Source organism: Tachysurus fulvidraco, chromosome 10, assembly GCF_022655615.1.
Source record: "Tachysurus fulvidraco isolate hzauxx_2018 chromosome 10, HZAU_PFXX_2.0, whole genome shotgun sequence".
Taxonomy (NCBI): Eukaryota; Metazoa; Chordata; class Actinopteri; order Siluriformes; family Bagridae; genus Tachysurus; species Tachysurus fulvidraco.
The window spans coordinates 9164876-9192296 of record NC_062527.1 but is presented as its reverse complement, the minus strand read 5'-3'; the positions used below and the strand labels follow the sequence as shown (position 1 = coordinate 9192296).

The 27421-nt window shown below is 36.9% G+C and overlaps 2 protein-coding genes across 3 annotated transcripts in view; one reads left to right on the top strand and one right to left on the bottom strand.

Annotated features, from left to right (window-relative positions):
* Positions 1 to 16609: 16609 nt before the first annotated feature.
* On the bottom strand, positions 16610 to 19245 carry c2cd4a (C2 calcium dependent domain containing 4A). Its single transcript, XM_027173041.2, has 2 exons — positions 18224 to 19245; positions 16610 to 18098 (listed from the first exon to the last, which is right to left on the bottom strand). Exons 1-2 carry the CDS (start codon positions 18362 to 18364, stop codon positions 16716 to 16718), a joined length of 1524 nt encoding a protein of 507 aa, XP_027028842.1. The 5' UTR covers positions 18365 to 19245; the 3' UTR covers positions 16610 to 16715.
* A 3402-nt stretch (positions 19246 to 22647) lies between these two features.
* The window catches only part of tln2b (talin 2b), a 112628-nt gene continuing 107854 nt past the window's right edge, over positions 22648 to 27421 (top strand). For both annotated transcript variants that reach the window (XM_047819587.1, XM_047819586.1), the window contains exon 1: positions 22648 to 22756. The gene's annotated coding sequence lies outside the window, so the exon portion shown is untranslated. The remainder of the gene's footprint in view (positions 22757 to 27421) is intronic.

The window sequence follows — 27421 nt, the reverse complement described above, 5'->3', positions numbered from 1 at the left end:
CAAATTGAGTACTAGCAGCCACATTTGTCCTTCCTTTTAGTGGAAAAGCTACTGTAGGGTTTGTGTCATTTTTTGATGCATTCAATGACCTGTGTTTTTCCTGTTTTCTATAAGTGCTGATATCTTTTTCCAAAGGAAAAGATGACAACAGTGTTTCCATAGGAAAAGATGACAGCACCAACTGCCTATGCTGCTCCCTCTTTTTAGTCAGTTAAAATTGATGATAATGTTTTTTCAAGGTAAGATCCATTAAATCTATTCATTTTATTTCAGAATAAGAATCACTTGAGTACCGTACCCTATTGATGATGTTAATCACTCAATCTATTAGTACCGTACTCTATTACTGATGATAATCACTCAATCTATTAGTACCGTACTCTATTAATGATGATAATCACTCAATCTATTAGTACCGTACTCTATTAATGATGATAATAACTCGATCTATTAGTACTGTACTCTATTAATGATGATAATCACTCAATCTATTAGTACCGTACTCTATTAATGATGATAATAACTCGATCTATTAGTACCGTACTCTATTAATGATGATAATCACTCAATCTATTAATACCGTACTCTATTAATGATGATAATAACTCGATCTATTAGTACCGTACTCTATTAATGATGATAATCACTCAATCTATTAGTACCGTACTCTATTAATGATGATAATCACTCAATCTATTAGTACCGTACTCTATTAATGATGATAATAACTCGATCTATTAGTACCGTACTCTATTAATGATGATAATCACTCAATCTATTAGTACCATACTCTATTAATGATGATAATCACTCAATCTATTAGTACCGTACTCTATTAATGATGATAATAACTCGATCTATTAGTACCGTACTCTATTAATGATGATAATCACTCAATCTATTAGTACCATACTCTATTAATGATGATAATCACTCAATCTATTAGTACCATACTCTATTAATGATGATAATCACTCAATCTATTAGTACCGTACTCTATTAATGATGTTAATCACTCAATCTATTAGTACCGTACTCTATTAATGATGTTAATCACTCAATCTATTAGTACCGTACTCTATTAATGATGATAATAACTCGATCTATTAGTACCGTACTCTATTAATGATGATAATCACTCAATCTATTAGTACCGTACTCTATTAATGATGATAATAACTCAATCTATTAGTACCATACTCTATTAATGATGATAATCACTCAATCTATTAGTACCATACTCTACAGAGGATGAGCAGCTCATTGTTCATATGAGAAAAGCCTTTCTCCCTCACTTCGCCCTTAATTGAATGCGTAGCCGGATGGTTGGCAAAGCCGTGAGTGTGACAGTGTGGTCTGCTGTGTTTTGACTAGCTCTCTACATGTTAGTAGATTAGTGTCCTCGCCCACACAACTCATTACATTTCCAAACCACAGAGTATTGAGGAGGAAGAGATAAAAGATAAAATGCAGGCATTTCTTTTTGATTGCCACATGTTATACCTTGTTCTTCTACAGCATATAGTTGTTTTTTTTCTTGTTAGTGACGTCTGTGAGCTGACAGATAACAGATTGTTAACAGTATTTCAGGATATCATTATATATGTGTATCTTTTCAAGGTTGAGTGTAAATATGTTTATAGTTTCCACGCCATTCGGTTCATTCAGTTATGTACTGTATATGTCTCAGTATATCTCCAACAGTTAGATAAGGTAGATATGGCATTTTATGATGCCATTAGCACTAAGGCAGATTTTCATCAGCAATGCAGTAAGCTACAAATCAAACAAAGGGAAATTTAGCGTTGTTATATCAGTAAAATCAGTTATACATCTGCAAGCCAGTGCAGGTCCAATAGTCTGAGAATATATTAGAAAAAGACTTTTACTAAATATAATGGTGACTTTTTAGTATGACTGCAATGTGCATGATCTGAGTCAGCTGGCCTTCTTTCCATTAAAGCATCTTGAGCAACCAGTAAATAGTGTAAAGTGCTTTCAGCCCAGTGAATCCCGGGCTGTTTCCAATTTGTGTCAAATGGTTTCATCTCATGGTGCAGCACTACAATCAGAATCCATCCCTCTCCATTTAGCCTCATGAGTAAGCTCAAGTGTTTTGAGCTCAAGCTGAACGCGCTTACATTAGCACGTACACTACAGCTTTCCTTCCTTTATAAAAACAAAACATGTACTGTTTTATTCAAAGTGTTCATCTTTTTGTTCAAATCATAACAGAAAGATAAGAAATGAGCTTTATTGACACTACTCTCCTTATATAAGTGTGTTTGTTTAGGTACTAAATAAAGCATTATAAATGCATAAGCAGGGAGCTGTATATTGTATGATGAAAAGAACGCTGTGAGTATGTCCAAACAACAGTGAGAGAAAAGCGAAGGGCACTTTAAATCACTTCATGCACTGTGACTATAATTGGAGCCTCTTCTCAAGCACCTGCTCTTGCTCAGCAAACTCACATTAAGCATGGTGACAGCAAACACAGTGCTACTGGCACGTCCCCACGTCCAGGTTTATTTCCAGCTCCAGTCATAATCTCCACTAAGAGAGCCAGGCATGCATTGGGAAGCACACAGCCTTTCCTTTTTTGGTAGGTTGTTAATCCAAAAGAGGTTTGTTCCATCATTCTATTGAGTTAAAGTGGATCATTTCCACTGCACAGAGTGTGAAGTACCTATTCAGTGCTTTTTATAGGCAGTGGTCTTATAAAGTATCATGAGTGTAACATCAATGTGCATGTTAAATAGATGAATGGATGAATTTCCACAATTAGCTGTTAGCTTGGTAACACCGGGAAATATGCCAATTCATTTAGACGGCCTTTTAGGGTTTCTACTTTATAACGAGGATAGATATTTTCCTCCTCACACAGGCCGCTTAGATGCTTGTTCAGTCTCTTGTCATCTCACAGTTGGACTATCACAATCTGCTCCTGGCAGGTCTTCCCCTGCTTACCATCCAACCACCACAACTGATCCAGTATGCAGCTGCATGACTTGTGTTCCCTCAACTTCCTGTAGATGCCTGTTTGTCTATATAAAATACTGACGCTTGCCTACAAAGGCAAAATTGGACCAGCTCCGACCTTCCTGCAAGTTCCCATCAAACTCCATGATCCTCTATCGCTCAAGACACAATGAAAGATTTCACCAAGACTGTGTTGTGTCACCCAGGTGGTGGAATGAACTTCCCCTGGCTGTCTACCCTTGAACAGCTGAGTCACTGGCTGTCATGCACTGTCTCGTACTTTTTTCTTTGCTAAATCAATTCTTGCAAAATCTCAAATATAATATATGTGGTGCTCTTAGACCATATCTGATAATTCCTGCATGACAATCAGTAAGTTCGATGCATTTCTGTAAGTCACTCTTGAAAACAGTGTCTGTTAAAGACATTAACTTAAGGTTCAGGTCAACTTTGTATTGCCACCAACAAATAATAAAAATAAATAAATAAAAACAGTGAGTGGCGTGGGTGTAACTTTCGATGTGTGATCATAATTATAATAATATGTTTGTGTGCAATTATAACCTTAGCAACCTATTAAATCATTATGTCGCATGGCATAATAAAATAAGAGCTTGAATGATTTATTCAGATATATGTATTAAAATATACTATTATGTAGCACAGTATGGCATATATTTTAAACACAGTATTAAACCACTACTTACATACATTTATATTTGGGGCATTTAACAGATGTCCTCACCAAGAGTGACAGAAGAGCTTTGAAGTCTCTATATGTTGATAAATACATTATTTGTTACTTTAATATATATCATGTACATAGAAATAAAAATGGGTGTTTATGGGGGTACAGTATACTGTTATCATGGACTCTTTCATGCACATTGGTCGAACTTACAGACAGATTCATTTAAAGTTGTTTTTACAGAGTCTAGGTGTAAATCCCCCATTAATCAACTGTGACTGTTCCTGTATTGTACTATAACTGATTTCTTGCTTAATCTAGACTATTTGCTATGTGCTTTTTTCAATTGCTAGATAAATGATATCTTAAATTTAGACTATTATTTATTTATTTTATTATTATTATTTGTATTTTTTTTTTTAACAAAATCACTTCTTATAACAGAGTAAAGCTATGAAGCTGTGTACATTCATCCAAGGGGATTATTAATCTTCATGTACAGATTTTGCGATTTCCCTGAACAACTTGCTAATCTCCTTTCAGTCACTGTACACAACCTTGGGGTAACCATGGGCAATGAACTGTCCTCACATGTCTCCTTTACATTATCAGAAAGATTTTTACCCACATAGGCCACTCAGATGCCTCTTCGATCCTTTGTTATTTCGAGACTGGACTACTGTGACTGGCTCTTGGCAGGTCTGCCTCAGAATACAATTCATCCTCTGCAAATGATCCAAAAACAAGCTGCAAAACTTTTTTTCAAGCTTCCAAAGTTCTCCCACACTGATGGACCAGCACGCTTCATGCTCTTATTACTCCTCGCACTGCACCCACTCCCTCTGATCCTCCAGTACTTCTTGAGTGGACCCACCATCTCTCAGAGTACAAAGAAGGCTTGCTTCAAGACTCTTCTCTGTTTCTGGCATCTAGGTGAAAGAATGACCTTTGAATGGATGTCTGAATAGTTGAGTCACTGGCTGTCTTCAAAAGACAAATGAAGGCCTATTTCTTCCTGAAATATGTAAACTAGTAAAGAAAAAAAAAGTGCACTTCTTGCTGTATTTCCTCTTGCTGTAAATATTTTATGCTTGTATGCTTCCAACTTTGTGATGACAGTTTGGCGAAGAACCAGTTATGGGTGAGATGATCAGGTGTCCACAATTACTGTATAGTCTATAGCCATATAGTCTATTTCTATAACAAATGATATCAATATACTGTATAGTAAGTGCTTTGTGATAGCCTATTGGTTAAGATGTTGGTCTACTGATTGAAAGGTCATGAGTTTGAATCCCAGGTCCACCAAACTACCACTGCCTGCCATTTCTCAGTTGTGTAAATTAAAATACAAAATGGAAGTAAGGGGGTCTGCTAAATGCCAGAAATCTAAATGTGACATTATCATCATCGTGACAATGTCATTTTAGACATTTATAAACAAAGATGAAATCCTATCAGACTGACAGTAAGTACAAACTGTAACTGAAAATAAAAGGATGCATTATTTCAGTAGTAATATCAAAACAAATTATCCCAAATAACATCATGCATTGAATGAATGCACTGAATGAAGAGGAGATGTAACATAATTAAGCATTACGCTAGCCAAATGAGCTAAAACGTGTGACCTTGTGCTTGTTTGCAATATGGACTGTGCAGAAAGTGTAATTAAGGGTCTATCCCACATTAGTGTAGGTGTTCAGATTAAAGCAGCACTCACATTAAAAGCAGGATCTCCATGGTATCCATGCTAACTAGACCTTGTTACCATGGTGCGCAGGAGGTGATTTAAGAGTAAGGGGTGAATACAAAAAACAGCAAAGCAAAATGCGTCTTAATGCTAATTTATCTACGCTTACTCGCCTTTTTTATTCTGCTTTATGATCATGAACATTGAATTTCCTTTATGCTAAACTCCATTCAGACTTGCAGTCGTGCCACACAGAGACACAAAGCTTGTGCAGTATGCGTCATCTAACAGATGAATGACGCATACTGTTTGCAGATGGCTTACTGGCTATTAAGAAAGTGTTAAGTAATTCCTTTCACTATAGTTACAAAAACTGTTTGCAGGAGCTTGATCAACATTAGTGATGCAATAGAAGAAACCGGAGGCAGAGCATACTTTGATATTTAACAAGGGGAAAAAAGTCCTTATAAAAAAAATGTATTTACTTATTTAGGAATAGACACTAAAAATTATAGAGATTTTTTTTGTGTGTGCATTAATGTTCAGCTTTATTTACTTTTAAAGCTGTTATATACAGAGCAGGCTACGGTCGGAGCCAGCCTCATCATAAATGTGTGTGTGTGTGTGTGTGTGTGTGTGTGTGTGTGTGTGTGTGTGTGTGTGTGTGTGTGTGTGTGTGTGTGTGTGTCTGTGTGTGTGTCTGTGTGTGTGTCTGTGGTGATTATAGCAGCTATAACATCCAAGGCCGACAGGTGCAGCTCTCACCAGAATGATCCGGTACATTCAAGTCTCCTGGCCATCCAACACACTCTATCATTGTGATTTTACCACAGAGAAAGCATGAGGTAATGGGGTCATCACGGTCAGACTACATTGAGAAATGCTCCTAATTGCTCTTTACTGTATTGATATAAGCATGATAAATACTCAGTGTAAAATATTATACTGAGAGGTTTTCAAGTGTAAATCCACTAATGATTTTAGATGAGTTATTCATTACCTAGAATTCTATAACATTTATTTCCTTGTCCATTTGCCTTTTTTCTGTACAATATTATAATCATTTTTAATGTAGCAATAAAGTTTTTAAGGTATTCACACAAAAAAAATACAACATGAAAAACCTTTTTCTCCTTTAGAAATGATAAAAATGTTACACTAATGCTGACAGAAGCTAAAATTATAGCAATAAAGGACATGATTGAGGCTGCGGTCCTCCAATCAGCTGATCTAAATATGTCAGTAGAACACTGACATTAGTGACAAATCGTCTCATATTCATAAATCATAAATAAGGAATTCGGACACTGAGTTCTGTACGAATCATACTATTGGGTCTGAAATCTCTGTTGATCAATATTAAGAACATCACAATACTATTGAGGTCATTACAGGCTTTAGTCAATGTCTAATGACAGCATTTATTTAAGAAAAATAATCAAATGTGACTGCATATTATATATCTTACCTGCTTCAGTTTGTTAGAGTGGACAAAATATAGATCAATAATTCTTTTACACACAGCATATAGTAATCAAGGATTCCTTCAACAACATGTAGACCACCATGTTTATATATGGTTAAAAAATATACCAGGACTCCTAGTATTAGTAGTATATACTAGTTTTGCTAGTTATCTCATTTAAGGCTAGATAGCAATAACAGCAAATAAATTTTAGATATTAATAGATATTACTAGTTAGACCTTATCCCACTTGGACTGTCTGGCATTGTTCTATGGATTTAAATCAATCCACTGACAACAGGGATGAGTTTTTATATGAATAAGTTATAAGAAGCTAAGCTCCAGTTTCAAGGCCACACAGCTAAAGTTTGCTAAGAATTAATGAGTTGTTTGCTCATTCAGTCAGTTCATAAGTTGTTACTTATTGTGTATTGTACAATAATGTGTTTATTGTTATAATGTGCAGTGTGTGTTTATTGTTATAATGTGCAGTGTGTGTATATTGTTATAATGTGCAGTGTGAGTATATTGTTATAATGTGCAGTGTGTGTATATTGTTATAATGTGCAGTGTGAGTATATTGTTATAATGTGCAGTGTGTGTATATTGTTATAATGTGCAGTGTGAGTATATTGTTATAAAGTGCAGTGTGTGTATATTGTTATAATGTGCAGTGTGAGTATATTGTTACAAATTGCAGTGTGTGTTTATTGTTAAAAAGTGCAGTGTGTTTCTTGGTATAATGTGCAGTGTGTGTTTATTGTTATAATGTGCAGTGTGTGTATATTGTTACAAATTGCAGTGTGTGTTTATTGTTAAAAAGTGCAGTGTGTTTCTTGGTATAATGTGCAGTGTGTGTTTATTGTTATAATGTGCAGTGTGTGTATATTGTTATAAAGTGCAGTGTGTGTGTTGTTATAATGTGCAGTGTGTGTTTATTGTTATAATGTGCAGTGTGTGTGTTGTTATAATGTGCAGTGTGTGTATTGTTATAAAATGCACTGTTCAAAGATTAGATTGCGATGTTTGTGATTAATGTGGAATCATTTACAGGTGAAACTTTTGCCAATCTGCCACCATACTTTAGTGCTGCACTCAAATGGGCCGTATGCATGAGTGACTGAGGTCAGTTCTCTCTCACATGTTCTACAGAGACATGACGCAGACTTCCGTATTCACAGATTATCACCAGACACTAAAGCTGATGTTTTTAAGGCAGGAGTGCACAAGCTCAATTAAGTACAAATGTATTGCAAACACAAGCCTTGTCTCAAAGGACATGAGAATGAATAGATATTAAATTACACTGATGTCTTGTTTTTGTCATAGTAACTAAAACAACCTTTGAGCTATAGACGTCATTACTTAACTTCAAGAACATAAGAAGTTCCTGGAAATGGAGGATCTGCTAAAAAAAAAAAAGATCCCTACAGATAATGAGATTAAGATTACTAAGCAGTTGTATGTTAATGAATCATTTGTGGATTCATTTACATTCATATTTATGGCATTTGGATGATGCCCTGATGCAGAGCCACTTACAGAAGGTGATAAATATACCGTATAGCTGGCTATAGAAATTGGGGTTTCATCTATTGGAAAATTCTTATGTTAACCTTGAGTTTGGATCTGTTTTAATAAAAAAAATTAAGTACAAGTTGCCGGTGTGAGCATAAAAGTGAAAAGGTGTTTACTGTACTTAACAATGGAACAAAGAACCCTAGATAGGATTTAAACTATAGTGTATATTTCTCCCACTGTTTCTTTAAGACTTAAGGTTACCTAGGTCTAATCTTTATAAGTCAATACATTTACTGTAAATGAATTAATACAAATTAAATCTTCTTAACATGCATCCAAGCAGCTGTTTTTTTCCACTAGATTATTAACACAATAATTTGCTTGCTCATGGATACAGTTGGATTTACTGTGGTAGAAATATTTCCACACCATAGCCTCATAGCCTTAGTCTCCAAATTTAAGCCCTTCTGAGTTTCTGTGGAATGAATTGAAGTAGAAAGAAAAAGAAAAACACTCAGAAATGCCCAGACATTACAGAGAAGCTTTGAATAATACAATCAGCATGAAAAAGGGTTAAGAGGGAAAAGGGAAATAGATATTACAGGAAGAGGCTCATTGCTGTTATGTATGCATTGTCATTTTTGCATAAGTGTATTTAAGTAAATGAATCCAGTAAATATTGTAATACTTTCCTCAAGCAGCTGTAATGAAAGACAAAAAAGGTCAACATAGAGAAAGTTGCCTTTTGTTTCTAAGGATTTCCAATAGGCTAAACACACACCTACGTAAAAATCGGACAAAATCTGTTTATTAAAGGCTGCTCCATGTTATTTCGACAAGCCTGACAAAACACAAATGTGTGATAAAGAATCTGTTATGTTATGGGAAAATGTAGTGCTAGTTTAGATAAGAATTACAAAGGAACAGCACAGTAATAATGTGTTTGTTCTCCTGTCATTTGTTAGAGTTATAGGTAGTTATATAAGGTACAAATGTTTTTTTTTTTACAGAAATTTGGGTAGATTAGGGGAATGCCACTACAACATGACAATAGGTTATTCAAGCCTGGAAAGCAGGTGGCAACGTAAACATTTAATTAGTGCTGAACCTTTTGTTATCTCTGTGCAAACGGTTGTCTGTGTTAATTTGCTCATAATACATGATGTCATGCCAATTACAGGATACATGCCAAGCTGTATTACCTTTGAATTGTTCGCCAAAGCTAATGTTGACTTTTAAAACAGCGCAAATAACAGCCCGAACCGGCATCTGTAAAGTGGAATCTTAATAAACACAGTTCTCACGCATATCTGCCAGCTACAGATCAATGTGTAATGAGTAGCCCTTGTTTATAAACCAGACATATGCCTCTACACACAGCGCACTCAGTACTTAGATCCAGTGCGATCATCTTTCCATATCGTGTTTGAAAACATTGAGTTGCTGTGGAACTGTGGCATGGCGTCATCAAACAGATACACCTACTTTGATACAAATCTAAACAATAGGACTGGTTTGGTTCCCAGAGAGTCATCTTTACTACTACTGAGCTCTGTTTGGCAAACACAGATGACTTCCTCTTACAATGCCGATAAGACTGGCATTTTCCTGTTACTCAATTACCCATACGTGTATATCACTACTGGTTTGTATTGTTACAGTTCCACTTTAGCAGTTTTGTACGAAAGGTCTGACGTCAGGTCACGCATATTCAGTACGTTGGAGAATGATAGTGCATGAGCAGCAACAGTGAGAAACACGGAAACAATAAATCACCAAATTCAACACAGACATTTGTACATTTTATGTAATTTCATGACTATCAGTTTATTTTTAATATGTGTTTAAGGTTGGAGTTATCAAACTGTTACAGAATTTTATATTTAACAATCAGCCGTAACGTTAAAACCACCTGCCAAATATTGTGTAGACCTTCTTTGTGCTGCAAGAACAGCTCTGACCCATCGAGGCATGGACTCCACAAGACCTTTACTTATAGTATCTGGCACCAAGATGCTAGCAGCAGATACTTTAAGTCCTGTAAGTTGTGAGGTATAGCTCTATGCATTGGAAATGTTTGTCCTGCATCCCACAGGTTCTCGACTTGATTAAGATTTGGGGAATTTGGGGAATCCACCATTGATCATGCTCCTCAAACCATTTTTGTGTGCATTATCCTACTGAATAAGGCCACTGCCATTAGGGAATACTGTTCCCATGAAGGAGTTTACTTGATCTGCAACAATGTTCATTTAGAAGAACAGCAGAACATTGCCCAGAGCATCACGCTGTCTCTTACGATTTGCCTTCTTAACATAGTGCAACCTGGTGCCATCTCGTCCCCGGTTAATTGAAGCACATGCACTCAGCCATGCATTGTAAATAAAAATGTGGTTTATCAGAACAGGCTGCCTTTTTGCATTGCTCCATGGTCGTGTCCTGATGCTCACGTACACATTGTAGGTACTTTCAGTGGTAGACAGGGATCAGCATGGGCACTCTGACCACATGAAAGGCAAGCTGTAATACACTGTGTGTTCTGATACCTTTCTATCATAACCAATATTAACTTCAGCAATTTGTGCTACAGCAGCTCTTCTGTACAACTAGAAGTCTCCTCAGGCCTTTACAGGATGCTATAAGACTGTATAGAAAGAAAGAAAGAAAGAAAGAAAGAAAGAAAGAAAGAAAGAAAGAAAGAAAGAAAGAAAGAAAGAAAGAAAGAAAGCATTTTATCTTCATTGTTCACTTTCAATTTTGCTTTCTAGTCCAGAATAACAGGGAAAATATTCATATTTGCAGATCATGCAAAGTTTTTAGTATATGGAGTACGTATGTGTATGTATTCTCTCTCCTTTAAACAGAGAAGTGCTTTTTTTATATATAATGAAATATCTAAAAGGGGGGGGGGGCATATAATTTAAAGATACTTCAGATGAACTCCAATAATGCTGAATATTGTTTTATGCTGCATCACTCCTTTAGTTAATTCATTTAGTTAATAAATAGTGGATAGAAAGAGAGAGAGAGAGAGAGAGAGAGAGAGAGAGAGAGAGAGAGAGAGAGAGAGAGAGAGAGATTGAGCACCTGTGTAGCTAAGCAACAACTGAATCACTTGTCTTTTCTCTATCCATCACTGTGTAAAGTGCCAGTTAAAGGGCATGAATATAATGTATATATCTCTTGTGAATTTCATTTTTCTTATCAAAAGTTAAAAAATACAATTGAATAATTTATAAATAAAAAAATCATATTTATTATTATTATTATTATTATTATTATTATTATATATAAATTATATAAATTATAGAAGAAGAAGAAGAAGAAGAAGAAGAAGAAGAAGAAGAAGAAGAAGAAGAAGAAGAAGAAGAAGAAGAAGAAGAAGAAGAAGAAGAAGAAGAAGAAGAAGAAGAAGAATTTATTGCTAATATTTGCTTTCTTTATGTGGCTCTTTTCTTTAAGTGCAGTTAAAGGTTTCAAGCCCTTAGGACAAAATGAGGAAATGTGAGGGTGTAGAAAATGTTTTTTATGTGCTAGGTTAAATAAATGTTAATTATCACAATTTTCACTGAAGGTCAATAGTGTATTGTAGGTATGGGATACAAATTTCAGTTGCATTCAACTTTCAATCCTATTTATATTGCAGAGATTATGTACAAGGTCATTTTGTTGCAGATAGCAACAAGGTGAAAAAAGTGGGCCAAGGTCAAAGTTAGGACCTTTTACTTACATGTTAATACTCCTAACACAGCTTACTGACAGCCTGTCATTTCTAATAGTATAATATAATATAATATAATATAATATAATATAATATAATATAATATAATATAATATAATATAATATAATTATGTGAAAAAGGCTGTCTGCAAATTACTTCAGACTTTTTCTTCATTTTTCTTCAAAAATTCATTGTCTCGGGTTCTTTTGCTTTGTTTTTGTTTTGAAGGTTTAAAAGACTGAAGCATGTCTGTTTGATATCAAATAATTTTTCCTTCTTTTTTTCAAATAATGAAGTCTTTGTAGCAAACATGTTGACAGCTAATTATTTAAGAGCCTTTAACCAATGACAGACAGATAGACATGAGAATTAATGATAATAATGATTAATGATTACTGTAACATGAAGTGGGTCCTTGAATGATCCTCTGAATGTTTTACGAAAGCTTTGTGGTAATATAACCTTGTGTTTTCCAAAATTCATTCCCTTCATCACTTGCATACATGCCCAAGTAAGCATCTGGAGAATGTTAAAATATTAGAAGGGCTTTTGGTGTCATTATTGTGTGTATAGTTATATCAGAACTGAGAGGAAAAAGGATGAATTGTAGGTTTTAAAATAAAACTTATATTGATTTAATATATACAATGATGTCCTGGGGCAATGGTGCAAGTGTTGGACAGAACATGACAGATAAACGGTGGTGTCTCTGTGGTATATGTAGTGAATCCCTTCATTAACGATTTACCATCAAGCTCTAGATGTCCCAAACCTGTATATTGACTATCTGGTTATTTATTTGAGCTTGTATCTGTGGCACCAAGCTGTGGGAATTACCTGAAAATCTCCATTGGTAAGAGACCAAGCCAGCTGAATCAACATTGAATACAAAGATGACCTTCGTATCAGCTTCTGCAGAGATCCAACAATACACAGAGACATCACACCACCCTTAGCCTTAATCACTAGCCACATCTAGGTGTGAAAAAGACAAAAGAAAAGCAGCCTACGCTGATAATTGAGCCAACACTGATTATGGTGAATAGTGAGAGCACCCTGACATGGAGCGCAATCCTCTTTTTTTCTGTTATTATTGAATAGATATCTGCATTTCCATGTGCTCGTGTGCGTCATACACAATTCAAGGCAAGGTTTCCCCACGCGCTTTTGTCAAAAGCATGACCATCACTGTTTAGCAAAACAAATCATTATAGTGACTGAGTTTTCTTTTGAAAGGTAACCTCGTGAAATAATGGTGTGCGTTTATCATATGGCAAATCGTTACATCAAACTAATACAGGATTAATTTCCTGCTTCACTGTGCTGCAGTGGTTTGGCCGATTTAGAGGCGTGACTCATCGCCCGTGTCCCTGTGCTTCAAGGCTCATCTCAGGAAAGACCAAAGAGCCTTCGTGTTAATCTTTAACCATAAAATCTGTAAACTGAAAATAGCAACCAGCACTTTTAGAAACAGATGTGTTCTGCTGAGTGTAGCAGGATCTCTCTCTCTCTCTCTCTCTCTCTCTCTCTCTCTCTCTCTCTCTCTCTCTCTCTCTCTCTCTCTCTCTCTCTCTCTCTCTCTCTCATTCTCTCCCTAAGGATCTTCTTTACAAGATTTTCAGGTCTTGGAAAGAAAAAACATTTGTAATATTTATTTCAAGTATTTGTGGATTTATTTGTGGTTTGTCCCTTCTTATGGCGGAGGCAACTCAAATGAATATGATTAAAAATAAAAGTATTTTAAAAACATCACAGGAAACAAAAGTTCAACTCAGTAAAATCATGGACTTATGTGAACTGGTGGTCAGTGTGTAATAAAAGTATAACAAAACAATAGTGAGGAAATAATCTTTTATTGCATAAGAGAACGAACAGCGAGTACATCGAGAAGGCTGTTCATAGTGCTTCAGTGTTCAATGTGCAGCCCCTGACGTGGCAGTGCTTTAGGCCTGACCAAGTTGAAAGGAGTTGCTTGGCAACTGTCTTTAGTCTCCTTAGAACCTGGACTGGATTCTCTATAGATAATAGTGTGCATACACCCTTTTAATAAACATCTTTTACTTAGCTGTTTTTAGTCAGTGTCTGTAAAGGCCAAGGATTTATTTATGAATGAAAACTTTAGTCATGTACACCTTTATATATGTATATGTAACATTCATTCATAAGTCTGAAGTCTACTGTAAGTCTTTATTTATTTATTTATTTATTTATTTATTTATTTATTTATATTTTTTAATGTAGCTTATTAATTAGGATTAATTAATTTCCTTACATATTTATGTTGGTATTGCTTGTAAGATAAGTCTGAAAGGCAAATCTGATACATACATCGTCCTCCATACATCGACCTCCATGGGTGCCAACCCATCATACAGTAGGGCACAATCATACACAACACAGACAATTTAGAAATGCCAATCAGTTAACAACACATGGATTTGCACTGAGGGCAGAAACCAGAGTAAGTGGAGGAAACTACAGTACAAACCATGAGGAGAACATGCAAACTCCAAACACACGGTTTTGAGCGAGGTTGAAACAAAACCTCCAACCCAGGAGGTGTGAGTCAAACGTGATGACCACTAAGCCACCGTGTTTTTAAAAGAAACCCTTAGCACAAACATCATACACGCTTCACAGGAGAATCCTGAGTATGTTGTCTTCTGACATTTGATCCAGCTTGTCATCTGTTGTTATGTCTTCCTGTCAGGTCATCCTGACCCTGTGTAAGCACATTTGGAAAATTAATTACTCACTCTTATCTAATTGGACTAATCAAACCATAAAATGAGGATCTTAGTGAGCATCTGCCAAGCTCTTTAGAATGTAGCATTTCATGCATATATCAAAAAGGCTCTTCTATTCTATTCCATTCATTTCACTGGAGCATTGTGACCTACGTATGAATATTCCTAGCATCATTTACAAAACAGCGAAAACCTTACATACACACATGGTTAGTTGTTTTGGTATTAACTTTTGCTCTTTATTAGCAACATGTATAAATGTGCCAGTGTGGAGGACACTCATGATTAATCCATGTGCTTTTTCAGAGAAATGTGACCAATGTGAACATGTTTGTGGTGACTAGAAGCTACGTGAAAATCCATAAATGGATGAGTATTTGAAGTACTGCAATTGTAGCTTACACGATTAGTCCGGCCTTCATTACTTCAGGAGAGACTGCGTATGTAAAGAGACATTACCATGGACACAGTTGGAGGAAGTAAGCATGAATGCATGCATCTTAACCAGCAAGCTTCATTAGCCAATGCTATTGCCTGGGGTTTTTTTTTTTTCAATATGAGGTCAGTTTTATCATTTCTCATGTGAATAAGTAAAAGAAGACCATGAGCGGAATAAATTGAATAGTTTTTGTTTGTTTTTTCTGAAAATCAACCACCTTCTTTAATCAGCTTCAGGTTTCAGGTTACTCCAGGTATTTTTAATCCCTGCAAAGGTCAGCAGGAAACAACAGACTTACAGGAAATCAGAGAAGGTTATACTTTCTCAATCGACTCATTGAGGAAAGCAAATTTATCAGTAACCCTCTCCCCGTCCGCATGACATGCATAACTTTCCCTTTTTCTCATTTCTTTTTCTAAAAGCATTGTCTAAGTGTATAAAGCAATTAAAATAATTAAATAAAGTACTTTTTTATGCTGACGGTGAGTGTGTATATTTCACCGGGAAATGTTATAATATAGTATAGTTTTAAAAACAATGTGATTAATCATACATTTATGTATTTTAAAAGCTTTATTCTACACTGTGTGCAGCTTTTTAGGCACAATACGCATACTAAATGTACAGAAGATGTACCCATGATGACAATATACCAGCTACATGGGATTATGCAGAGTTTTTATCAGAGCTTATATAAATTTATATGGATTTGGTTTGAGATGACTCTTATGAATTATTACGTTTTGAATGATTATATTTTACATGTCTTTCTCCATAGAGACAAAGTCGGTCAGAAACAAAGTCAGTCAGGATTAAGGCTCTGAAAATGACATATTTGTCATACTAGTCTTATTAATGAAACAATTCATCTCTTTTATTTCACGATGTAACTGGTTAATTCATTATTAAGATAAAACAATAACAATGGGCATTTTGAATCCTTTGTGGGTTTTTTCTTTCCCCAGTGTCCTCTACCTCTTTAATGGCTGCAGTGACAGAACCACTGAACCGGTGCAGAAGTGATATCGCAGGTGGCCAAACAAATGTGTATATGTTAAATTAGTTTAATTGGGTGTTTCTGTTTATTTTTTATCATGAGTGCATGTTTCTATGATTATGCTAATTAACTAAGTAGTCTGATCAAGGACGTCTTTTTTTTTTGTTGTTGCAGAAATGGGAACAAAGCAAGCGATTAAGGCTGTAAAGAAGCTTTAAAGATTGCAGTGTTTCTATTCATAGTCCATGGACATTGGTTTAGTTGTGAATAAATGATCACTTTTTTCCGTGAACCCCTTTTCCTGTTGAGCTCCTGAGAGTGAGAGAGAGAGAGAGAGAGAAACAAGGAATTTGCTTTTCAATATTTTAATAGAAATGGAAATCTTTAGCATTATAAAACTGTATATAAATAAGGAATGTTAACAAATCAAATAAATATAGAAAGTAAGTTCACTTTTCTTTTTATAAGCTGACAATACAAGTCAGAGCAATATCACAACTGCCCAAAATATAGTCTCTTTTCATGGTGGACATTTTGTTGACTACTTTAAACCTCAGTGACCAATGGCTGAGGTCCTCTTCACTTATGCCATCAAAGAAAAAGTCCTCATTGAAGATTGGATTACGGCTCTTCCTGATGACAGTGCTGCGCTGTTTCTGGAATTTCCCAGGCATTAGGGAAAGACTGATACTGCAGTTGATGCTCTTAGGGTCCACAGAGAGAGAGTACAGCCCCTCAGCGCTGATGAGTCGCACCCTGAGTCTCTGGTTCTCAGGGCAGTACTCTGCTGAAAGGCGTAGGGTTCCATCCCTTCCTATCGGCACCATGCTTTCCTTCATGACACGTTCTCTGTGCAGAACCAAGTCCAAGGGGAAGATGGCAGGAGGTGCAAGGCCAAAGCTGGATGAAAGAGGCTCTATGAGTACCTCAGATGATCTCCTCATGACGTTAGGGCTGTTATCTGTGGAGCTGGCTTCATCCGTTGACAGGGAGTTGTTCCTGGAAACAGCAGTCTTCCGGATATTGCGGTAGAGTAGCTTCTCGTGGCTGAGTGTTTTGAAGAGGGAGTGTTTGGGTGGTGATCTTGCCAGGAGAGGAGAGCTGAATGGAGAAGATTCGGCTGATGAGGTGGTGTCACTGTCTTGTGTACCCTGCCTGTGCAGACCAAAACCCCTCCGTGACAGTCTGGAGGTAAAGTTGTTCAGACTGAAGGAGGAAGGTGATGTAGAGACTGGGAAAACAGGAGCTGAAGAAGATCTGGTGCAGGCATTAGACCCGCTCCTGGGTAGAAGCAATGGCATCCCACAGGAATTGGGATCATTGTGAAACAGAGATTCCTTCCTTCTGGTGTGGGGGCTCTCAAGCAGTGTGCAGAAGCCATAGCATGTCTGGGCTTTGGCCAGGTGGGGCAGAGAGAGAGCAGCCTGGCTCTGGGGGTCCGCATTGGTGTTGTCCTCATCGCTACAGCATTTGTTGTATGGTCCATCATCCACGCTCTCGACCTGGATTATGTGACTATTGATCGTTTCTCGGAAGGAAATCTCTTTCTTTGGGCTGTAACTTTGACTGCAAGAAATGGTGATGCATGGAGTTGGCTTTCCTTGCTCTACACCCTTGACCTCCAGTGGACTTGAGATTTTAGGTGGGATGCAGAACTCGGGAATGGTGTCTGGAGTGATGATGTTGGGACACAGGCTGGTTTTCTTGGCTTTCTCAGCAGGAGCTTTTTCTCCAAACATACTTCCAATTTTAAGGCTATATTCCGTGGAAAGAAGGAGCAGATTGGATTTCTCTACTGATATACGGATCTTCTCCACCACCCACATAGGATCAACTTTAAAAACCTTTAAAAAACAAGTGAAAGATTGTAGATTTAATAGTTGGAACTGAAATAAAGGGTCAGTTTCTCAATTGTTAATAAACAAAAAGGCAAATGTAAGAGATCACAAATGATATAAATTTTGCTTACCATAGAAGTCATGTGCTGTAGCTCAGTAGATTTGTTCAGAATCTTGCTTGCCACATTGAAGTGAGGCTTCCTGGTGACAGATGTAGATTTCTGGCCAGCAGACTTTCTGTCTCGTCTCAGAGTGGCATTTCTGTGATGCATAAAACGCTCTTGGCTACTTATACTGCAGCACTGGACAGTGGGTGGAGTTTCGGGCTCCACGTGCACACTTCCAGCAGCTCATGCACACTTCGCCTGCTGACACTGGCTACAGTTCCCATAGGAACACACATATTATACTCTAAACTCCAAGCTTGGAAAAGTAAAGCTAGCATGATAAGCAAATTGCTGTAGAGGGTAATGAAACAGTCTGATAAAATCCACCTGTGTGTTAGTATGTTTAATTTTCCATTCTTTAAAGAGAACATAAGGCTGCTTGTCAGACAAGAAAATGTAACTGATTGGATAGTGGTTAACTGACCTTATATACTTACCTAATTAGTACATAAGGCACAATATGTTTAGTCCATCCTAATCCTGTATTACAGATAAATACGGCATATATTACATAATTCAAATTATTACAGTTATTATTACATTTCTCATGATCTACATCATATTGTATTCATGGACTTATTTATTTCAAACAGAGTATTCAGAGACAAAGAAATTGGCAAAAAGATAAGTATATAAAAGTGTGCAAACACAGCAGATAACAACTAGCAAAAGATAAAACAGTGTATTCTGTAAGTGTTCTGTTCTATTCAGTTCATGGCATGGTACATTGTAAGTGGTTACATAGCAGTGCTTTCAAGCATTGTAGTCATGAGAATTAGTGATAAGGAGAAGTGATAAAGCTCCATAAAAACATTTGGCCTTTTAATAAACCAATATTGATTATTCAGGATACTAGAACATTCTGGGAATTCTGTGAACATGATGTGAAAGTGCAGCCACAATCCCACTCTCAGGTATGCCCTCTTGTGGTAGAAAAAATACTGTCCCTTTGTACTATACATCACAGTTTAATTTAGCATGTTAATGCACTAAATGTAACAGAGATTGAAATAAAATTAACCATTACATTTAAAGGATATTGCAGTTTATATTGGTCTTTAAATATTTTACTAATGCCCCTTTAAAGGTGCAATAAGAGACTTTAATGTATTGTTGTTTCATTTATGGGATTCACATCTCATCAATTCATTTCATTTTTCAGCTTTGGTTCAGAGTTCAAGTGCAGTATCTCAGCAACTCTATGGGAAACTACATCATTAGACAGCTGGTCTATAGAGATAAAAAAAAAAAAACATGAAAATAATGGAAAAAATATCTTTTTCAACTTGTTCTTAGAAATGTTTTTGTTATTGAAGACACTTGTGGATTTTTTTTTATCAGCAGAATGGCTGCTATCAGATTTTTATTTTATTTTATTGTTCTAGGTTTTATAGCATGTGAGGCATTAAGGGCTGCTGAGGATAAAGGAGCTTTTATATGCAGAATAATGATAAATCCAGGTGAGCTACAAGCTGCCACACTAGTAGACCATCTTTCACCATCTGGCAAGTTACTTAAACTGATCAATAAATGTTTCACATTTTCTATCATATAGTTAAATTTTTTCTTTCTCTCATTTTTAAATGGCTTGTCTACAATATAGATTAATTACCACTAATACTATATTATAGACAATACAATATAACATACAACATTATCGAGCAGCTGGTAGCTGGTCAGTATAAACTGGATTTTTCAGCAGGATGATGCTGTTTATCCTGGTCAGAGTTTCTCTGGATTAGTGGATGAATTGGGGATACTGGAGCATGTGGCAACATTACTGACTGCACTACAGTGGTGCCCCAAAATTGTTAATACTCTTTCGAAATAGAACCAATGCAGTTAGAAAACATCTATCTTTTATCTTGACCTCTAAACTAGCCCTTGCTCTTCCCCAGATTTAAAAATACAGTTGATACTGCCATCTATCTAATGAAATGTAAATAAAGGCCTGTGTGTTTATGTGGTCTTTTTCAACATGAGCACTAGATGGCAGTAGACTGTTATACATGCAAAGTAAACAGATGGGGACACAAACCTTTTCAGAGTCACTACTCTGAATGTAGTTTTTAATCTTATCTTGCAGGTAAATAAGGCCTATATGCCACAGTAGTATACTTTACATACATACTGTATGTGGCACTATCTCCTTAGCCCTGTCTTTGTTGAGGTTTTTGGCAGCAAAATCGAGAAAGATGATGAGAAAGACCAGTTTGATTAGTACTTCTGTTCTGTTTAGGTTTACATTTATGGCATTTGGCAGTCACCCTTATCGGAAATGCACACAGAAGTGCAATGAAGACTTTATCCTTGAATACATCCTGATATCGGTTCACAGGGTCACGGTCTAAGAACACTGTCAGTCTAAAAAAAGTCTATCAGGTGTATGTGTGTGTGTGTGTGTGTGTGTGTGTGTGTGTGTGTGTGTGTGTGTGTGTGTGTGTGTGTGTGTGTGTGTGTGTATAAAGATATACATGTATATAAAGACAGTCTTTATATACATAGAAGAATTTAGCTAGGACGTACTAACTGTAGTGCTGTGGTGCCCCTCTGATAAGTATTTGTAAGTTACTTTTACATTTGTTGTTAGTCATTTGGTCTGTGTGAAATTTCACTAGCAGAAAGTAGTTATTAGCTATTAAAGCTAGAAAGCTATTAGCACTAAGAAACTAAAAATGTTCAAATATAGACGAAACATTAAAGAATCCTTTTCCAAAAGCATAATGATCAGAGTGTAAAATTTAATATCCTAAAAGGATAAAGCAATAAGATTTTTTTTATTATTATAGTGCTGAAATATAGGTTACATAAACCTGTACATTTCATATTATTGTTGTAAAGCAAGTTAACCATATTTAGCATCACATTGACCCAATACATCATACAGATGGCTATTACTCCAATAATTTCAACTATCTATTTTTCTTCAGTCATTGATTGCTGGAGTGGAAAAATGTGGTTACAGCTTATTGACCGACAAGGACACTGTGTCATCAATAAGATGTTTCTACAACAATACACACTTACTTGAGGGCATGAGAAATAATTTCACTTGCTAAATATGAATGAATACAAAGCCAGGTCCATGAGGTGCCTTGCATTTATAATGTACTACTCAGTGATACATGCAAATGGTGCTGAATTACATTTTTCCTTTAGCAAATAATAGACTCCAGAGTGTCTACACATGTATTTGTTGTTGTTTTTATGGCTCATTATCGAGCCGTGCATATTCATGATGTACACAGGCATGATATCTACTATTATATCTACTATCTTGCTCTCAGTTACAGTTACACAAGAAGCGAGACTGTCTTTGCATTTAAACCTGCCAAGGTTGACAGAAAAAAAGCTCATGTTTCTCAGAAATTTGTTGTTGGATAAGAGAGGAAAACTGGAGAGAGCTTTTATGCTCTGTAGCGTAGGCAGACTGTAACTGCTAGAAAATGTTTGATGTTTCTATATATCAGTAATGAAAAGAAAAGAAAAAGAGGCACAGCTAGTCACATCCAATCATCCAGACAGATGTCATTATACTTTTGTTTTAAGATTTTACTTGCCTATGAAGGAATTAGTATATATCTCAAGCCAAACAGCAGGAGGAAGTTTTGCTTGTTTTGTATGACAGCAATCTAACCTCAGTATAGAAGGTAGTAAACTGTACCTTTCTTACCTTTAAAATGTACAATTTACTTGAAAAGATTTACATACCATTAAATTTCATGTGAGGTACGTAACTGATCCTTATGAAATATTGCTGTCCTAGATTTCCATACTAGTTCTTGGGAACGTCTGGAATTGTGAACATTGCTAAATAGCATGATCTGATTGATCAGCTTGTATATAAGATATTTTAAAACAGCAGCCCTAGAGAAGAGAAGGTTAAAGGGACTTGTTCCAGTGAAAATCAGTGTACCTGGCACTAATGGGGGTTGGGGGTCAATTTCTGCACTACGTTAACAGAGTTTGCATGTTCTCCCCATGCATGGGGATTTCCTCTGTGTAGTATGGTTTCCTCCATCGGCCCAAAGTCTTGTGCATCTCTGGCATCTCTACAGTAATTTGTTTGTAGTGTGTGAATTCTCTATGGGAAGTCTTTTTTGTCACAAAAGGAAATTTTAAAACAGTGTAAAGCAAGGTATTTCAGTTGTCATTCCCCAGATATCCCATTTCACAAGGAAATGCACAGTTCATATACCTTTAAGAGTGAAATAAGGCTGTGCATGTGCAAGCTTAAACCCACTTAAACCCACGTTAATGAAATCCACACAATGCACATATAAATAAAGTACACTGAGTGAGTTCGGTGGTGAATGAGATGTGATTTGCCTGGTGATCGACTGCCTGTTTCTCTCGCCTTCTATTAGTAGTGTTTGATTTGGATGAGGGAGCTTAATAAGCAGGGCGGAGCTCTAGTGTACAGAGACTGGAGTAGCCCACAGCCTGCTGCCTCTCTACACCAGCTCCTCTCTCATGCACCACGCTGCTGGATTTCAGGTAGGAATATTCTTCATCTGAGTCTTTCTTTAATGCAACGCTGTTTATATTTTTAACAGGAAACGAAAATGCTAGATGTAGTGTTTTGCATGCAGTGTGATCAGTAGTGACCCAGCGTGTGATGGTGGTGGAGTATGAATGGGCGTCAGATCTCAGCAAGCGTGTTTAGTCTAAATACGAAATGTGGTTCATTACTTCTGGCTCGGTGGAGTGTGTGTGTGTGTGTGTGTGAGTGAGAAACGAATCTGGACGTGCATACAAGATGGAAGTATCCTTTTGTGCGCCCCGAACAGCGCGTGCCGGTTAATGCATGTTTTTCTGATTGAACCTGGTGCGTTTGAGGCTTCGCCAACATTTCCAAGGCTTCATATGTGTTTAATGATAAGTCAACATCCAAATCAAGCACCCAGACGTCCGGCTTTAACGCTGGATACGGGTTTCTCCTACATGACACCGCTTGTTCATGTCGGGGAAATGAGATGAACTCGGTTTGAACGACTTGAACCGCCGTGGCGTTTTTTCCCCCCACTCGATGGGGGTCACAGCTAAAGGGCGAAATTTGACGACGCCATATTAACGCTATCTTGTATCCGATCGATGCAACATTGACACGTTTCCCAGCATTTATCTTTTCTATCGAGGCCACTCTTGAAACTGTGTAACACCTCGGCGGATATGATTTTACAGTTTAATCCGTTTTCTCGTGTGGAAATGCAGAGAAACTGATGGAGGTCGGGAAGATTGAGGCTGATTTGTGAAATGATCCAGAGTTTCGTGGTCGATCGACTGTGCGTTCAAGATATTGGTGGATTTAAATCAGCTAGCGTTCATCGTGGAGAGCTGGAAAAAAGAATAAGATGTTTCATCATAGTTTAATCACAACTAAATCTGATGTGATCCCGAATTCTGCCTGTGTTTCTCTCCATGACTTCCCAGCTGCTTTACTGCAATATCGAATGACACACACACACACACACACACACACACACACACACACACACACACACAAAACCAACCCTGGTGCTCATCTCATGCAGGATATGCACATACTGTATAACAGTACACTGTCTGATTAGTAAGAAGAGAGAATACTATGTACTTGTCTAGGTAATTAAATACCCATTCGGGCAGAACATTGTCACCTTAATAATAAGAATCATCTAAGAAAGAAAGTAGATTCATTCAAGTTGTCCTTGAAGAAGACGTGCAGCTCTTGTAGTACCTCATGTAGCTGAAAAAGTGCCACACCCCTCTGTAAGCAGAGTCAGTCACCTTAATGTTAACACTCGAAATCCAGGATGAGGCCTAAAGTCATCTTTTTTTTTCGTTCAGGGTTGTCCAGTCTTTTTTTCTTTTTTTTTTTGGAAAGGGTCAGCGTGGCTATACCTTTTATTGCCATGAAAGCAGGAGGATGCTAAAACATTTCGAGGCATGTCCTTGTTGATCTTTTCTTTCGGGTTCTGTTTCGCCCCACACCGACATGGTTTTATAGGATGTAAATGTAAGCAGGTTCGGATGACTCGTCATTTGTTATAGGGATTGTATATATGGCGCTTTCTGGTGCTGTGTAGGAATATCAGGACTGATGCTGACCTACGATGCTGCATCTGTTTCGTGTGGGGTTTGACATTTTCCAAGACATTCCTCATTTTGAACACGTGTGATTTTTTTTTTTGGCAGACTTGAAGCAAGCCACTGCCCTATCTGGGATGATTTGCATAGTAGAAGATTGTAGATTGTTGGCTTAGCTGATATGAGGGTGAATATATTGTACAGGTTCCCAGTCGTAGTCCTAGAGTTTTCCCTGCTGTAACAACGCTGCTTCTCTATTAACAATCCTCTATTAAACAGCCCTTCCTGTGTTTAAGTGGGTGTGTTAACAGAGAGAAGACTAAAATGTGCAGGACCGCTGGTACAGAACCTGTTCAGTATTAGATCACATCAAAAGTGAGTGTTGGCAAAATGGTATTGCATTGAAAATGGTGTGGGGGTGTGTGTGTGTGTGTGGGGGGGAACTGGTTCAATGATTTAACAAAGTCGTATCCATGTATTGGCCTCCAACCAGATTCCTGTTGTACCTCATTCCTATAATACATTCAGTTTCTTATCACTAAGCAGATTGAATGCATTTATCCACAATGTGGAATTACTATCCACAATGTACATTTTTAAAAAGGGTAGCTTAGTGTGAATTAATATAATTTAACACTGGAGTTCTTGCCACTATGCTTTATATCTTCAATATCCTGCATATTAGTGCTGTATGGGGTGTAGTAGGTAATGTAGGCAGTGGGCGGGAAGCCAGTCATGCTGTATGACAGGAAGAGACGGATGTTTAATACTGCTGTGCAATGGACTTTCTGGCAGTTATATGAGGTCAAGCCTGTGATCTAAATGCTGTCCACTGTTTTCCTCCCTCCTGAAAAAGACTAAAGACAATCATAGGCTTAGTGTACTTTGTGCCTGGCTCATTGTGTCACAGGCTGATAGATGTAAGGAATATGAATTTGTGGAAGTGAAGAGAGTTGTGATCAAGGAGCGTAATTGGGATCATGTGAGAAGGGTTATTTATTTATTATAAGAACTAAGACAGCATGGTGCAATAAGAAACCCCTCTTTTCTTAGGCATGCTGCTTTATGAGTTTGTGGTAAATGAGTGGAAGACATTAATAAGGATGCAATCGCACTCAACCAAAGTAGGGAAACCTTTATTAATCTATGTATGAAATTGCGTAGGTTATCGTTAGTCAATTTGTGGTGGCCACGTTCCCTTGCTCTTAGTCTTGCAACTTTTGCTAACACCAGCTCTCTCGCTTCCTTATACATGGTTATTATTAGTTCTCTGCACAGCAAGTACTGTATCTCAGGCTGGGATATGGCTCTTGCCTCTACAAAGGTGCTGATAAAATCTCATCATTCCAGTGACATTGTACACCACATAAGAGCAGAGAGGAGAACATAACAGCATTTTTTTTCCTGATTGTAATGCAAGACAAAAAATGCTCTATTTTGAAAGAGTATTCAATAAGAGAGATGTAATATTTTGGAGTCTTTCCATTGCTGTGCAGATATCATTGTTGGCTCAGGGCCAATGCAGCGCGTCGTTACTCTCTCACTCTCGCTTGCATGAAATCATGAGGTTCTCTACCACAGCTGTCCAAAGCCTGATGAAGTCATGAATGATTACATAGTTAGTTTTTGGTTTACTCTCATGAACTTCTTAAAGTTCAATGATGTAAGACCTCAGATAGATTCAAGTAGTGTTTTATTTGTAACTTAATTAGTATGTTAAAATGCTGTCTAATAGTCCATTAATGACCCTACTTATGGTTTAATCAGAGGAAAAACCTTAAAAATGAACAAAATGGATTAGGAGCAGACTGGAAAGAAAGATGGACAGATATTTCAAAATCCTTAGAACAATTTAGAGATGAATTTCCTTTCTTCTATTGAATCTGACATTTATTTGATTTTTTTTTTTTTTTTTGGTGCATTTGTACTTGTACTCAAAAGCTCCAAGACCAACATTGCAGCTCATGGTGATAAAAAAATCACACGGGTAATTTACTTAAAATTCAGTAAATCAGTGGGCAGCTGATATTTGGAGGAGGCTGATTTGGGGCACCAGTTGTTCTTGTTTTCAGTTTTCTAAGAGCTTTTTAAAGGATTAAATTTCTGAGATTGAATGAAAAATGAAAGTCAAAACACACAGGACTAATATACACTTACTGGACACTTGCTGTCTGCTTGGAGCCTTGATAAAGCTGGGATGAAGCAATCTGATAAGGTTTATTGTAAGAAATTTCAGCATACCCCTTATTTTAACCCCCTAAAATCAGGCTTGGTAAATGACTGGTCTATCGATTTGGCTTGGTCACAAACATCCCTTAAAGAGGCTATTATGAAAATGACAGGATTATGGCGTGGTATTAAGGCTTTAGATAGAATAAGTTATGTTCATGCAAGGCAGTCTAGTAAACATTCAATGATTGGAATGTGAAATTCTTTTTTTTATATGTAGTCTCTATGAAAGCATTTCCCCCATGTCTTGATTTACAAGACTAACTGCATGCACTGGGATACAAGATGTACTTACATTTTATTATTCTTTTTTAAATTGCAGAGTTGCACACTCGCAATGTCAATCACGCGGCACAATCTTTTACCTCATCTTGCTTGCTGTCAGTATTGTTTTCGTAGCTGTGTCCTGTAGGACTTTCTCCTTTTAGCCGGGCAGTTTGGAAGGCTGAGCCCTCTACTGCATGTGAATTGAATCACAATTGCACTGAAGACATTGATGGGCCTTGTTCCTTTCCACCTAACTATCCCAAGTGTACAGTGTCCAAAAGGATTGGGATGGCCTAAAGTACCTACAAATATAAACAATTGTCCATAAATAAAACCACTTACCCATTTTAGATGTAATTATTTTTTTTTAATAGTTTTACCATATGCTTAATATTTAAGCATATGCACTACCATATGCTTAATATTCAAAATACAGGTGACTAAAAAAAGACTGACTGAGAGAACACAGAATAAACTTTGAGAGGAACCAGACTCAAATTGGGAACCCATTATCTTCTGGGTGACCCTGGATGGTGCAACTGTAAATCATTACAGTGTAGAGCAAAGGCAAACAGTACTCGAAACACTAATCTTTTC